The 12,119-nt window shown below is 39.8% G+C and overlaps 4 protein-coding genes across 9 annotated transcripts in view; 2 read left to right on the top strand and 2 right to left on the bottom strand.

The window, feature by feature from the left end:
* The window catches only part of pitpnc1a (phosphatidylinositol transfer protein cytoplasmic 1a), a 39,420-nt gene extending 39,301 nt beyond the window's left edge, over positions 1-119 (top strand). Inside the window, exon 9 of the mRNA XM_079645781.1 lies at positions 1-119. This exon is cut by the window's left edge and continues 1,091 nt beyond it. The gene's annotated coding sequence lies outside the window, so the exon portion shown is untranslated.
* A 698-nt stretch (positions 120-817) lies between these two features.
* The window catches only part of slc25a19 (solute carrier family 25 member 19), a 38,918-nt gene continuing 27,616 nt past the window's right edge, over positions 818-12,119 (bottom strand). Inside the window, exons 1-7 of one of the 2 annotated variants that reach the window (XM_079645868.1) lie at positions 4,453-4,610; positions 3,846-4,004; positions 3,510-3,659; positions 3,256-3,426; positions 2,624-2,804; positions 2,398-2,534; positions 818-1,543 (exon numbers count right to left, since the gene is read on the bottom strand). In XM_079645868.1, the coding sequence (XP_079501994.1) occupies positions 1,328-1,543; positions 2,398-2,534; positions 2,624-2,804; positions 3,256-3,426; positions 3,510-3,659; positions 3,846-3,977 (987 nt within the window). In that variant the 5' untranslated portion in view covers positions 3,978-4,004; positions 4,453-4,610 and the 3' untranslated portion in view covers positions 818-1,327. Of the gene's footprint in view, positions 1,544-2,397; positions 2,535-2,623; positions 2,805-3,255; positions 3,427-3,509; positions 3,660-3,845; positions 4,007-4,452; positions 4,611-12,119 lie in introns of those variants that run through there. The other variant, XM_079645869.1, reaches the window with a different exon arrangement.
* mif4gdb (MIF4G domain containing b) lies at positions 4,816-9,592 on the top strand. Of its 5 annotated transcripts, none has more exons than XM_079645873.1 (6): positions 4,816-4,955; positions 5,734-5,853; positions 6,026-6,135; positions 6,403-6,558; positions 6,975-7,067; positions 7,626-9,592. In XM_079645873.1, the coding sequence occupies exons 2-6, from the start codon at positions 5,775-5,777 to the stop codon at positions 7,851-7,853; spliced, it is 666 nt and encodes a 221-aa protein (XP_079501999.1). In that variant the 5' UTR covers positions 4,816-4,955; positions 5,734-5,774; the 3' UTR covers positions 7,854-9,592. The 5 variants fall into 5 exon arrangements, with proteins under 5 accessions (XP_079501999.1, XP_079501998.1, XP_079501997.1 ...); XM_079645872.1 differs by having other exon boundaries at positions 4,916-4,982; XM_079645871.1 differs by having other exon boundaries at positions 4,923-4,986.
* On the bottom strand, positions 9,338-12,116 carry mrps7 (mitochondrial ribosomal protein S7). The gene is made up of 5 exons (XM_079645870.1): positions 11,989-12,116; positions 10,822-11,013; positions 10,661-10,724; positions 10,407-10,574; positions 9,338-10,038 (listed from the first exon to the last, which is right to left on the bottom strand). Exons 1-5 carry the CDS (start codon positions 12,030-12,032, stop codon positions 9,817-9,819), a joined length of 690 nt encoding a protein of 229 aa, XP_079501996.1. The 5' UTR covers positions 12,033-12,116; the 3' UTR covers positions 9,338-9,816.

Below are 12,119 nucleotides of genomic sequence, written 5' to 3'. Positions count from 1 at the left end.
TGGTTTCTGTGTTATTTTGCAGCTTTATTCATTTCAAATGTATTCTTGTTTTTATGTCATACTGTTGATGGGTTTTGTATTCAGTACATTATATTAAAATGCAATCCTGTTGTAATCCATCATCGTGTGGGGAGTCATTATTACCCTTTATTTGCAAATAAAAAAATAACCACTATACACACATTCGTAACCTGAAGTTAGTCAGAAGCCAAAGGTGTTAACAATCATTGAATTTATGCAAAGTGCTCATGGGACGTAAACCAAATATCTTCCACACATTTTATTTTCTTGCTTCTAAAGGTTGTTTAACAGTAAAGTTGCCTCACTTTCTGAACTGTTGTACCTGACATTAACATTAATGAAATCCACATTACTGATGATTATTTATCAAACATCTAGGCAGCAAGAGTCAACCCTTCAATATCTGTTTTTGTATTTGCTAAATGAAAGTCCTGCACTTAAGGTTCAATTCCTAAACAAATAGCTACAGTATGATTGTAGTTTACAAATGTAATGTTTATCCAATGAGAAAGGATTTTAAAACAAGTCTAAATGTAGTTGTGTGATTAAGTCCAGGCCCGTTATATGGTATATATATTTCGTTTTTTTTATGTTTGATTTTATCCTTAATTGTATGAATCTGTGCTGTCCTGTTTTTCATTCTTACCCTGTTGCTGTTAAGCTACTGAATTTCCCCACGGGGATTGATAAAGGTTTATCTTATAGTTTGTCTGGTAAGCAAACACGGCAGCATTGATCCATGGGCTGTCATCAGTGATTCACACATTCATTCTTGTCAACAAACAGACTGCTCAGATTTTATGAAAAACTTTAATTAGAAAAATAATTCTAGACAGACATACAGAGATAACAACGTTGAGGAGTTTAACTCAGCAGGACAAACAAACTGAACTCTTGAATAGCAGTCCACAGGGTATCCGCTTAACCCAGTGCATAATGAAATAAATATTACACATGAAAACACTATCAAAACAAATGTTGGTGAACACCCCATTTGCAATGTAATGAGTTAACGCCATTAAAATGTCAACAATGGCAGAGTTATGAATGAGAGCTTAAAGTGAGCACTTGTTATAACGATACATATCTAAAAGCAAGCGTCCATACCCCTCAGAAACCCAGTCAAATATGAAATACATATGAAAAAAAACAATGTTTGTCCATCTCACGGTGTAATGACAGAACAGAAATAAATAAATGAGATGTAAACCACCACTGAAAACCGACCCAGTTAATAAATATAAGTGAGAATGAAGAAGGTAGCAGTGTTTTTCTGATGTGCGGGATTGAGCCGTCTCTCCTGTCTCTATCTTTCCTCGAGGCCTCTGGGGGAGCCGTTTGTTCTCTGTCTCTGCTTGAGGCTGTGCATGGCGATGAGGAAAACTTCATACCAGAAAAAGGTGAAGCCTGTAGACAGCGCGGCCTTCACCAGGCTCGGAGAGAGGCCTTTGAAGAATCCTCGGACACCCTCATCTTTGGCTATTTGCACCGCGCAGTCCACCAGGCCTCTGTAACTGCGCACCTGCACGGGAGGGACATGACACAATACAAATCAGACCCCAAATATCTACCTCAAATCAAGGTAATGGTTTTGAATTTTAATTGAGTGCTTGGATATTGTTTAGATTTGACTTTTCAATGTCATTATAGTTTAAGTTGGTTTTCAAATACTGTTTTAATCTAGCGTCAGTTTGTTATAAAATGGGCTTTACATCAGTTTTGGTGTGTTTTTGTCAGGAACAGGTGAACTATGCAGCTACATATATGCAAAATAAGTCGTTGCCGAACTGTGTAGCCTTATGTTTACATTGTCTGATTTGGGAATGAACTTGAGCACTCTACTGTCACTATTTAACTATTAAGAAAATTGTCACCTGCATTTACATCCCGACCCCTGCTGGGTCATATTGGACCTGTGCTGAACTCATTACTTAAATTATGTTCTTGTTCTTTACTTCTGCAAAAACGAGAATGCATATGAAACAATGGGGTTAAATTGTGAAGCAATCGCGACATAGCGCCCTCTGCTGGAACGCCCGGTGTGTTCAGTTTCTGTGGTTCAATGTCATGAAAGTATACGGAAATTATGCAGTCTCCTTTTCTTTGGGAGAAATATAAATGATAGCCAAAACTGAAATTAATTTACAATTATTGTGATTTCGTTTTTCAAGGACCCGAAGACCATTTATTGTCATTATGCAACACAGGGTGAAACCAAGTGTTTTTTTTTTCTTAACCAGGCAAGAATCTTTTCCGTGACTTCTTTGGGTATTGTTTTAAAAGGAAATAAACATTTTACAGCTATTTACATTTTGGATTCAGTTTTCTTTTACAATAAAAACCCTGTTTCCTCAAACCTGCGGCAGAAGAGCTTACCTGTCCAAAGTGCGCTCTGGCTGCTTCGAAGCCGCCCACCTGCAGTCTCTTCTTGAAGAGGTCAAATGGGTATGTGAGGGTTTTGCTGATCATTCCAGCTCCACTCCCACAGACCAGGCTTCCCAGGAGTCCCTTCCCTTGGAGGTAAACGTTATCAAATTCAGGCTGTGAGCATTTCATGAATGTGGTGTAATGTGGTGTGATACATGCCATTATCCCCACTGACCTGCTGAGTCTCCAGCTGTGGTTGGAGGAGGCAACAGTTTCTTAAAGACATTGTAGAAGAAGAACTGTAGCCCTGCGTACGGAAACACCGCCAGCAGTGTTGGAGATAGTCCGCGGTAAAATGACAGCACTCCCTCTGAGCGCCACATGGTGAACACAGCGTGACGCAGGTTCCTGTACACCTGAGAAGACAGATGAAGCATGACAATGAAGGTCTGCAGGGTCCACCGGCTAAATACTGGCCAATGGGGCGCCAGCTTTATCCTTTTTGTGTAAGTAATTCACAGAAGTAACTTGCAATCGTTCCTTATGATATTGTCAATATCACTTATTTTATTTAACTTCCAAATGTTGAAAATCCCTGAGTGCAGTATTGCATTTTTCTCACAATGTGATTATAGTTCATTCACCTTGCAATGATGATTATAAAACAATATATTATTCAGACCTAGAAGGGGAATAGGAGCAAGAGAATATATGAAATGTTTTGGTTAATTAAAACTAGGCCATTAAATACTGTCTAGGTCAGTTTCTGAGGCTGTGAATTCACAGAGTATTGGATTATTCTCTGTCAGATGTTCCGTAGCTACATGCTGATCTAGTTACGTGTACATCAGCAGTTTAAAGTTCCACCTTGGTTTGTCCCTGAGCTGCAAAGCGTGTGCGCAGTATGTCCAGAGGCTGGCAGACCACTGTGGCAGAGCAGGCAGCAAGACCCCCGCACAGGAAGTGAACTCCTGCCGTCTGGCTGTCATACAGCGTCGAGTTGTGGACCGCCTCCGTCAGAAGCTCAAAACTGGCAAACTGCAAACACATAAATCAAATAGTTTGTTTGGAAACAGGAAATCATGTGATAAAGATAGTTTGCAAAGGTTCACAGTCTCTACCTGCACGGCTCCGAAGCAGATGGAGAGGAGCTGAGCAGGGACGTGGCCCTTCCAGAACGCAGAGACCCCCTCCTCTGAGTAAATGCAGCGGGTCGCTTGAAATAATCCCTGGTACTTCCCCTTGGGGGAAGACACACGCTCAATCTGAAGCTGTGGGGAAAGAAATAGGGATTCAAAAACACATTTTCACAACTTTATTTTCCCTGATCGCTCAGCTACTGAAATGTAATGGGAAGAAGATAAAGAGCTACAGAGCCTGTATTTTCTATGATTTAAATATCTTCATCACGGAGGTCTTTTCTGTCAGCACCTGGTTGTACATGTACAGATCATTACCTGAAATCTGATCTTGAGCACATCCAAGGGGCTGATGAGGGCCCGGGTGACCATCCCAGCAGCTGACCCAGCCAGGGCGGCCTCCTCTGGGGAGAGACCTGAGCCCTGAGCCCGGGGGTCGTAGCCCACCATGTCTCCACTGTCAGATTCCAGCTAACACTGCAGACAGAGAAATCTGAATTATTCAAAAAAGTCTTCATTGATGTCTTGATTGTTTAAAGCATCTATGGATCTGGCTCGTATTGATAGTGTGGTGTCTTGTAATCAAAAAGACTATAAACATAACACAAGATGAACAACTTGGTCATTTCATATTGCTATTAGGAGTCTGAGCAGAAGTCTGGGGCACATCTTTCTTGATGGACTTTTTAGATACTGTGGTCAAACCTAAACTATCGTTTTAAAAAAAACAATATCTAAAGAAAATCAAGCTGTCATGACTATAAAATAAATCTCTGAACATCATGCATCAATGAGGACAATATAGTGGCAGCATGTAGAGGACATGCAGTGGGACCTTGGGCTAGCTACGTTAAGCTAACAACAACTGAGCAGCTCTTCACTTTGTAGAGAGCTCCAGTGGTGAGAAATGCAGACAGACACTTACCTTTCAGTAAAACTTCTTCATGGATACATCTACCGCTACAGTTCTGAACTGTCAAACATTAAAATGGCACGAACACAGTTCCTATTTCACGCCACTACTAGCACTGCTAGCATTACTTCCGGGTCAGGATACAGAGGACTCCACCTTTCAAAGATGAATTATCGGGACAAGACGAGTGACTGCCTACCTTAAACAAGATGTGCTTGCATAAACCACCAGATAAACCCATGTAGTCATGATTCCATTAGCGTGAACTTGAAGGTAGATATAGCATTTACAATGAAAATGTTTAAAATAAAATATCCAAATCACGCAGAACAAGCACCGTGCCTACAAAATAGGGGTGTTACTGCTTGAAATATACAGACACAAATCTACCACGTTCATTCTGTGTTTGCGGTTTTTTTTCTGGCGAGGTGAAGGGAGGCAGGCACTTCTCTTGTCGTGGTACTTAATCTTTGTGAGGCTGCGTTGAGGAACATCTACCCAAGTGCTATGACCAGGTTAGATGCAAAGAATTGGCGTCAATTGTAGGTAATTTATCAACATGCTATTTTTGAAATGTAAGCAATTGATGCGGCATTTCTGTCTTCTTGATTTGTAGTTAACGATAACCGGTTTCTTTCCTCTGGCGGGTGGGTGTAACGTAAATGTAGGTTAAGTAACTTGACGCTAACTCGTTTTAACATAAACGATGTGTCTCTGCATTTCGACAAAAGGACACAAACTAACCAGTTTAATATTAGTTAACACTATTTGGAAATGAATGAGATTACAACAAGTCAGCAAAACTGTGTTAACGCTGCATTTACTATCGGTATCATATCGATAAACCCAAGTTACATTACCCAAATTGGCGTTTAGCTAATATTAACTTACATGCAACACTAGCCAAAGTTACTTGTGAATGATACGTGGCTAATTTATGGTATTAATACCTCACATTTTAAAAGAGGACTTTGTTATTGAGTTAAATATGTTGTTTAAGGGTATTGGTGACCTGTTGTGTGACCCGAGTTTGGGCATGTAATCCCTGCTGTGCCTCAGTGAATGAGCTGTGGGGGCTGCAGCCGGTTTGATGACAGTACAGGATTTCGCGGTTATTGTTGTCCCTCAAATTGTTCTGCAGTCTTTGTCTGTAATGCATATTGTGCCCACAGTGTTGGAGGACAACGTTTATTATGTGAGAAAACCATGCATTTCTTTTGAAAACAACAAATATAAATTTTAAACCCGTATAAAATGTTTTAATAACAGGTATTTTCTGATGTATTTTTACAGAGTTACAGCTCTCAGGTGGATTTTGGGTGCCACCATTTACAATGGAGAACTCTACTGAAGAATACAGGATCCAGTCTTTAGACATGGACACACAGATGTTGCTGAAAACAGCCTTGAAAGGTTAGCATGTCCTCTTATTACTAACATAAAACATTTCTACATCAGTTCAATATTGCAAACATCTTTAATTATTTCCATAACTTTTCCTGCATTAGCATTGTATTGACACCTAATCAATATTCACTGTGTCAATAAAAGACATTTAAAATGTATATCTTTTGGTTTCTTTCAGATCCAAGTTCTGTGAACCTGGAGAAGGTTTCTGATATCCTCGTGGATCAGTCTTTGAAGGACCAGGTTTTCAGCAAAGAAGCCGGACGCATCTGCTACACCATTGTGCAGGTCCGTACTGTTTGCAGTCTGTTGTCTTCATTTGTTTCTTTGATCAAGACACTGAGCACCAGTGAGACAGAGGGATTTAAGGAACCAGAGCAGGGCTTAAACATCTGATTGATTGTTAATCCTCTTACCTTATTAATGCCTAACGGGTAGTTTACACTGCAGCAACAGGGAGGCTTAAGCCAGCTTACCTACACCGCTTTGTTTCCTGACTTTTTGTCCATTCTTCACCTACTAACTGTCCTCTCTCTCGGGTCCCTTTTGGTGCAGGCCGAGGCCAAGCAGAACAACGGAAACGTGTTCAGAAGGAGCTTGTTGAACCGCCTGCAGCAGGAGTTCAAGAGCCGCGAGGAGACCAGGGCGCGCTCGCTGCAGGAGTGGGTGTGCTTAGTCACGTTCATCTGTAACATCTTCGACTACCTCAAAGTAAGTTGGAAGGAATGTCAAACTTCATCGTGTTGACATATTGTCTTAAACTCCACGATAGTGTGGCATTGATGAATAAGTACAGATCAAAGCATCGGATATCTTTGATTACTTCTTGTGCTTTATGTATCAGATACACGGTACATGTGCTTATCCTATTGCTCCTCTTGCTTGTACATGCAGTAATAGAAGTGTTTTAATATATCAGTGGTGAGCCTTGAAGGTGTTGCTCCACTTCACAGAGACTCAGGTTTCTTCCTTGATAATGGCTATTGTCATTTCACACAGGTCACCTTTTTATGGTTTCACTCACACTGCTAGTTTTTCACTTGTGTGAAAGAGTAATTATTTTTGAAGAACTCAACAATGTTACCTTGAAAAAGAGAACTTAACCTTTTACCTCTACTGACATCCAGGTGAACAACATGCCGATGGTGGCTCTGGTCCATCCTGTGTACGACTGTCTGATCAGACTGTCCCAACCAGATGCTCTTATGAATGAGGAGGAGGTGAGGAAGAATCTGAAGTTATTTCCACTTTTAGTTTGATGTATTTAAATAGTTAAGATTTTTTTTCTCTTAACTTAAAACTATATTTTCATTATTTTTATTCTGAGGCAAAATCTGATCAAATGGGGGTCTGTGACCTAAATTGGTATTAAGATCGGCTCCTTGACACAAAAAAGGTTGAGAAAAACTGCTCTGGAAAATATAGTTTGCCACTGTAACACATCAATAAGTATAAACATTTGACAGCCAGCTTTCAAAAGTCCAGTAGATTATTTATGTATATAGCAATATAAAAAACAACCCCAGGGTCAGGGTGCTTTACAATCTGTACAGTTCACAAAACCCTCTGTCTTTTGGGCCCTCACTTGGTTATAGGAAGAACTTTCTAAACAAACCCTTTTCATTTGGGGGGATGAAAATAAACACTGAAAGAACAAAGGAGGAGGGATCTTTCTCCAGGGACAGAAACATGTGTTACAAACGTTTTGAGATGGAACACATCTAGAAACATTCCTCTCATTGATAAGTCACTGACCTCCCCCCCCCCCCCCCTTGCAGGTGGACTGCCTGGTGCTGCAGCTGCACCGCATCGGGGAGCAGCTGGAGAAGGTGAACGGCCCGCGGATGAACGAGGTGTTCTACCTGCTGCGGGACGGCTTCCTGCTGCAGGAGGGGCTCACCTCCATGGCCCGCCTGCTGCTGCTGGAGATCCTGGAGTTCAGGGCGGGGGGGTGGCTGCTCAGCGGCACCGCCCACAAGTACTACTACAGTGAGATCGCTGACTAGGACCCCGGATACCTGTCCTCAGTCAACACTGATCATTAAACCAGCAGATTCATGAAGAACAGCCGTGTATTCCAGGCTGACACGGATATTCTTTTGGTAAGAAGGCGGATCACAACGTGTAAAAATACCTTTTTTATTTCGCTGGATTGTTCCCTGCGTTTGATCCTTTTTTCCGAGACATGGTGCCGTGGAGGTGGAGGTGGAATGTGCAATAGTTCAGAAGGCGTTGACGTTAAGTTACGAGGTTTTGTCACATTCAGGTTCACTTTGTTTTAAGGTTTGAGCATTTTTTTAAATGTTTTTTTTTATTGATCTTGCAGGCATTCCTATTTAAAGTCCACCCTTTTTTTTTACCAAATCCAAAGGACTTGACATTCCAGTCAGGTGTAGGCTGACTTGGTTTTTTTGCTTTACAGTTTGTTGTTGTGACCAGATTTAAGTGAAAATCAATATTTTTGAATTCAGTTGAATATGAGTGTAGGATTTATATTTTAGTAATAGTTTGAAATGCAGTTCTGAGGATTTTTCAACCTAATGTGTCTGTAGGACTACTGTTACTGCCTCATTAAGTGAGGACATTTTTTAGATGAAGCGTTGAGTCTTAAGTCAGGGACCTTCTGTTTTTTATTTTGTTACAGCTGAACTAAAATACCAAGATATTGCTCACAGTTTAAATTGAAACTGTTTCTACAGATAAATCAATCAGACATTCATTTCATCTCTGGATTCATAAGCTTTAGTTGTAAAACGACTTGTGCCAATACAGCAGTGCAGCTTCATCCAAAGCTCTTCATCCGAGGACCGTGGTGAAGGAAGTACTTTGATCATGCTCTAAAAATAAAACGAGCAAAACCACCTTAAAGTATTCATTATGCTGAAGGACCCATTTCCATTTTCATAAATGTCATATTGCATTCTAATGATCTGATCAGCTGTCAGGGCTCATTTAAATGTACTTTATAGACTGCAGGTTAGCTTCTGAATTTCTCCCAATCGATGCATCAGGTGTATCAAAATCAAACAATGTATTTAATATGAATCTGCGTCGGCACAATAGCTCATAACTTAAGTTATTAAATAAAGGTAGTGCAGTAAAAGAGTAATATTCCCTTCACAAATTGCACTAAATGTGCTTGGTTACTTTCACCATTGCAGCATCGAATAAGGTATTTATCCTCCATTCACACGATATCAGTTATGAGCCTAAAGCTAACGGAAGCATTTTTCCTTTTGAATTCAGGACCAGCAGCAGCGGCTACACACAGCATGTAGCCGAGCTCAGCTTCTCATCAGTCTGTTGTCTTTGTTGAAACTAAGAGACGGCTTTAGGGAGAGGAAGACAAACTCACTCATGGCCCAAATGTTACATCTCTTTGAAAAATCTCTACCTGTAATTACGTGTAAATAACGAAAGCTTAATATAAGATTGAATATTCTTAAATTGTATGCCAATGTTGGAGAAGAATGTAAAAGCCCAGCTATGGTCAGGATTTTGGACATTTTTGTACTTTATTTTTCAAATTGGCAGCTTCCATTTCGGGCAAAGAAATGTTTAATGATGTAAATCCGAAATTAGGAATCACTCGTCCCGTAACGACAGGGAACATTACTGACTGCAATATCTGTTGATAAATGTTATTACGCTGTTGCAACATTTTTACATTACTCAATCCCATGTTTGATGGCTGGGTTGTACATTTCAAATGATTTGTTCAAATAAATCTTGAAGTTTTCCTTAATTGTGTGTTTTGTGTTAATTAAAAGTACAACAGAGCACGATTGTACACAATTCCACTTCTCAATAAAAAAGTTGTTTCCATGTTCCCCTTTAATACAGCACTTCTTTACCAAAGGATTTTCCCGTTGTTCACTATTTACAGAATCGACATGATGTGTCACTGAATCCTCCGCACGTGTGTCCAGTCTCAGTCTGAAGCAACATTTCAGTCTTTAAAGCTCCTTTCTAAGCCCAGCGGTAGTGAGCGTAGGCTCTGTTGGCCTCGGCCATCTTGTGCATCGCCAGCTTCTTCTTGATGACGTTCCCCTCCCTCACGAACGCTGCCAGCAGCTCCTGGGACAGTTTTTCATACATGAGCGTGCGTCTGTGTTTGCTTTCCCTGCACTCTGTGATTATCCATTTCATGGCAAGGTGGCGACGCCGATCATCAGAAAGAGGGATTGGCACCTAGAGACAAAGATTATAGTTAAAAATGTGGATATTTGAACTAATCTTCAGATAGTTGACTTATTGTAGCTGCTTTATGTTTAATCTTAAAGCTCCTCGTTGCATTCTAGGATTGACTTTTGCACAAAAAAGTATAACCATTAGGTTGTGAAACTGTAAGGAGATATGATTGTTGCAATTCATAGATGACATGTCTGTAATACATTTTTTTTGTTTACTCACCTCAAAAGGCAGCAGTGAAAATATATATTTTTTAATAGTTTTACTTGTGCAGAAAGATTAAATAAGCTCCTTCCATGAGAGCAGATGTTCTCAGTACCCCTGAGTATTGTATGTAAATGATGATGATGATCAGCTTCATCACTTGCCTGGTAGAACTTTCCGCCTTTCTGAATGCTGGCCAGCCCAACGACAGGCTTACAGTTCTCCAGAGCCTGGTGAAAAATGGCGTAGGGGTTACACTCGATTTCTTCCTTCGTCCCCTCAGGAGCTTTGTGGTATTTATCCACCTGTTTCCTCTTAATGTTCTCCAGCGTCTGGAAGCAGAGAGACACATTCATGTAAATCGTATGCTATAAAACCAACAGCAGATCATTGAGCTCCACTTTGCTAGCTTTCTTACCTTTGCTATGATCTCATTGGCCAAAATCTTGTTTCCATCCAACATCATCATGCCAACGAATTTACTGGAAAGAAAACACAAAAGTGATGACCTGACATGAACTCTCAGCTCTGACTTTATCACATAAAAGAGAGCAGACATGTCATGTCTGTCTGTGGTACCTGATGACGGGGTCGTTGAACACAGAGCTGGTGACATCATTGGTCGCTGCCTTGATGGGTCGGAGCGATTTGAGTTCCCGCTGCTCCTTCTCCTCGGCGCTCAGCTCTGCCTCTGGTTTGATGTAGGCCTCCTTCCTGACCTCCGGCTCAAGATAGTAAGGGTTGTATCTGCTCCATCTCACCAGGAACACTCTGCAAACAAAGGACACAAGAAAGAAAAACCTTTTACAAATACATCACAGATTGTGTGGGTGTAAGAACAGGGGATCCAAATAAAAATCAGCACTGAAACTGAAAAATGTAATTGATGAGTTGTTCAACAATTCTGCAAGTGTCAAAGATAGTTTCACTGGCTGTCAAATTAAGACATTTGATGGTTTTCTTGTTGTTTTAAATGTGAGTATATTCAATTTATTTAAGATTTGGACTGTTGCTTTCAGAAAGAGCAGGTCATTTGAAACATTTTTGTGCTGATTTTTATTCCTTTTTACAATATGTTTGGCATTTGGAGAACACGCTTGAAATATATTCATTGATAACAAATACTTTTAAATTGAAAAAGAAGTGAGTTGTAGTTCTATGGATTGCATTTTACATATTTAATTGTTTATATTTAATTTTTTATTATTAATCAAATACAATTTCATAACAACTCCTGAGATAATTAGTTGATCAACAGAAAATTAGTTTATTTATTCATATTTGCTGCTTTTCCGAGTTTTATATCATTGTTAATTGGACAACTATGGACTTTTTACTTTCGGATTTTTTTATAAATGTAAAAATGTAACCTTAGTATTTAGCTGTTAGTATAATTGTATAGAATCTGAACGATTACATATACTGAAAAATATTCAATGATGAAAATAATTGTTTTTTTCTCCAATTTGTTATCGGGTGATGGAATTATCAATAATTTAAAAGAGTAAATGAAAACCTCAGTGAGTAAAAAAGCAGAACAATTACTTTATCAGATCAACATTTGCAGATATTAGTTAACATTCGTCTGAGCAGACATGTAACACCAGAGCCAGTTCGCTATTTCAACCACGTTATGTACATCATTGACTCTGAAATGCAAAGAACATTGTCGCATTGCAAAGTTAAATAAAATAGACAGCTAACAACACATGTAAACTGGTTGTGTCTTCATGAAATAATAATTACCTTGGTGTCCAAGGTTTTAATAATCCTGAGATGGAAGCTGCCATCTTGAAAATGTGAGTGCCAGTATCAGGACCCCGGGCTTAGTACCTCCTGTGGATGCCTTACAAAAATAAACGCCTAAAATCCAAATC

This window comes from Notothenia rossii (genome assembly GCF_949606895.1).
Source record: "Notothenia rossii genome assembly, chromosome: 8".
Taxonomy (NCBI): domain Eukaryota; kingdom Metazoa; phylum Chordata; class Actinopteri; order Perciformes; family Nototheniidae; genus Notothenia; species Notothenia rossii.
Note: the sequence above shows the minus strand (reverse complement) of the source record. Positions and strands in the feature narration are given on the sequence as shown.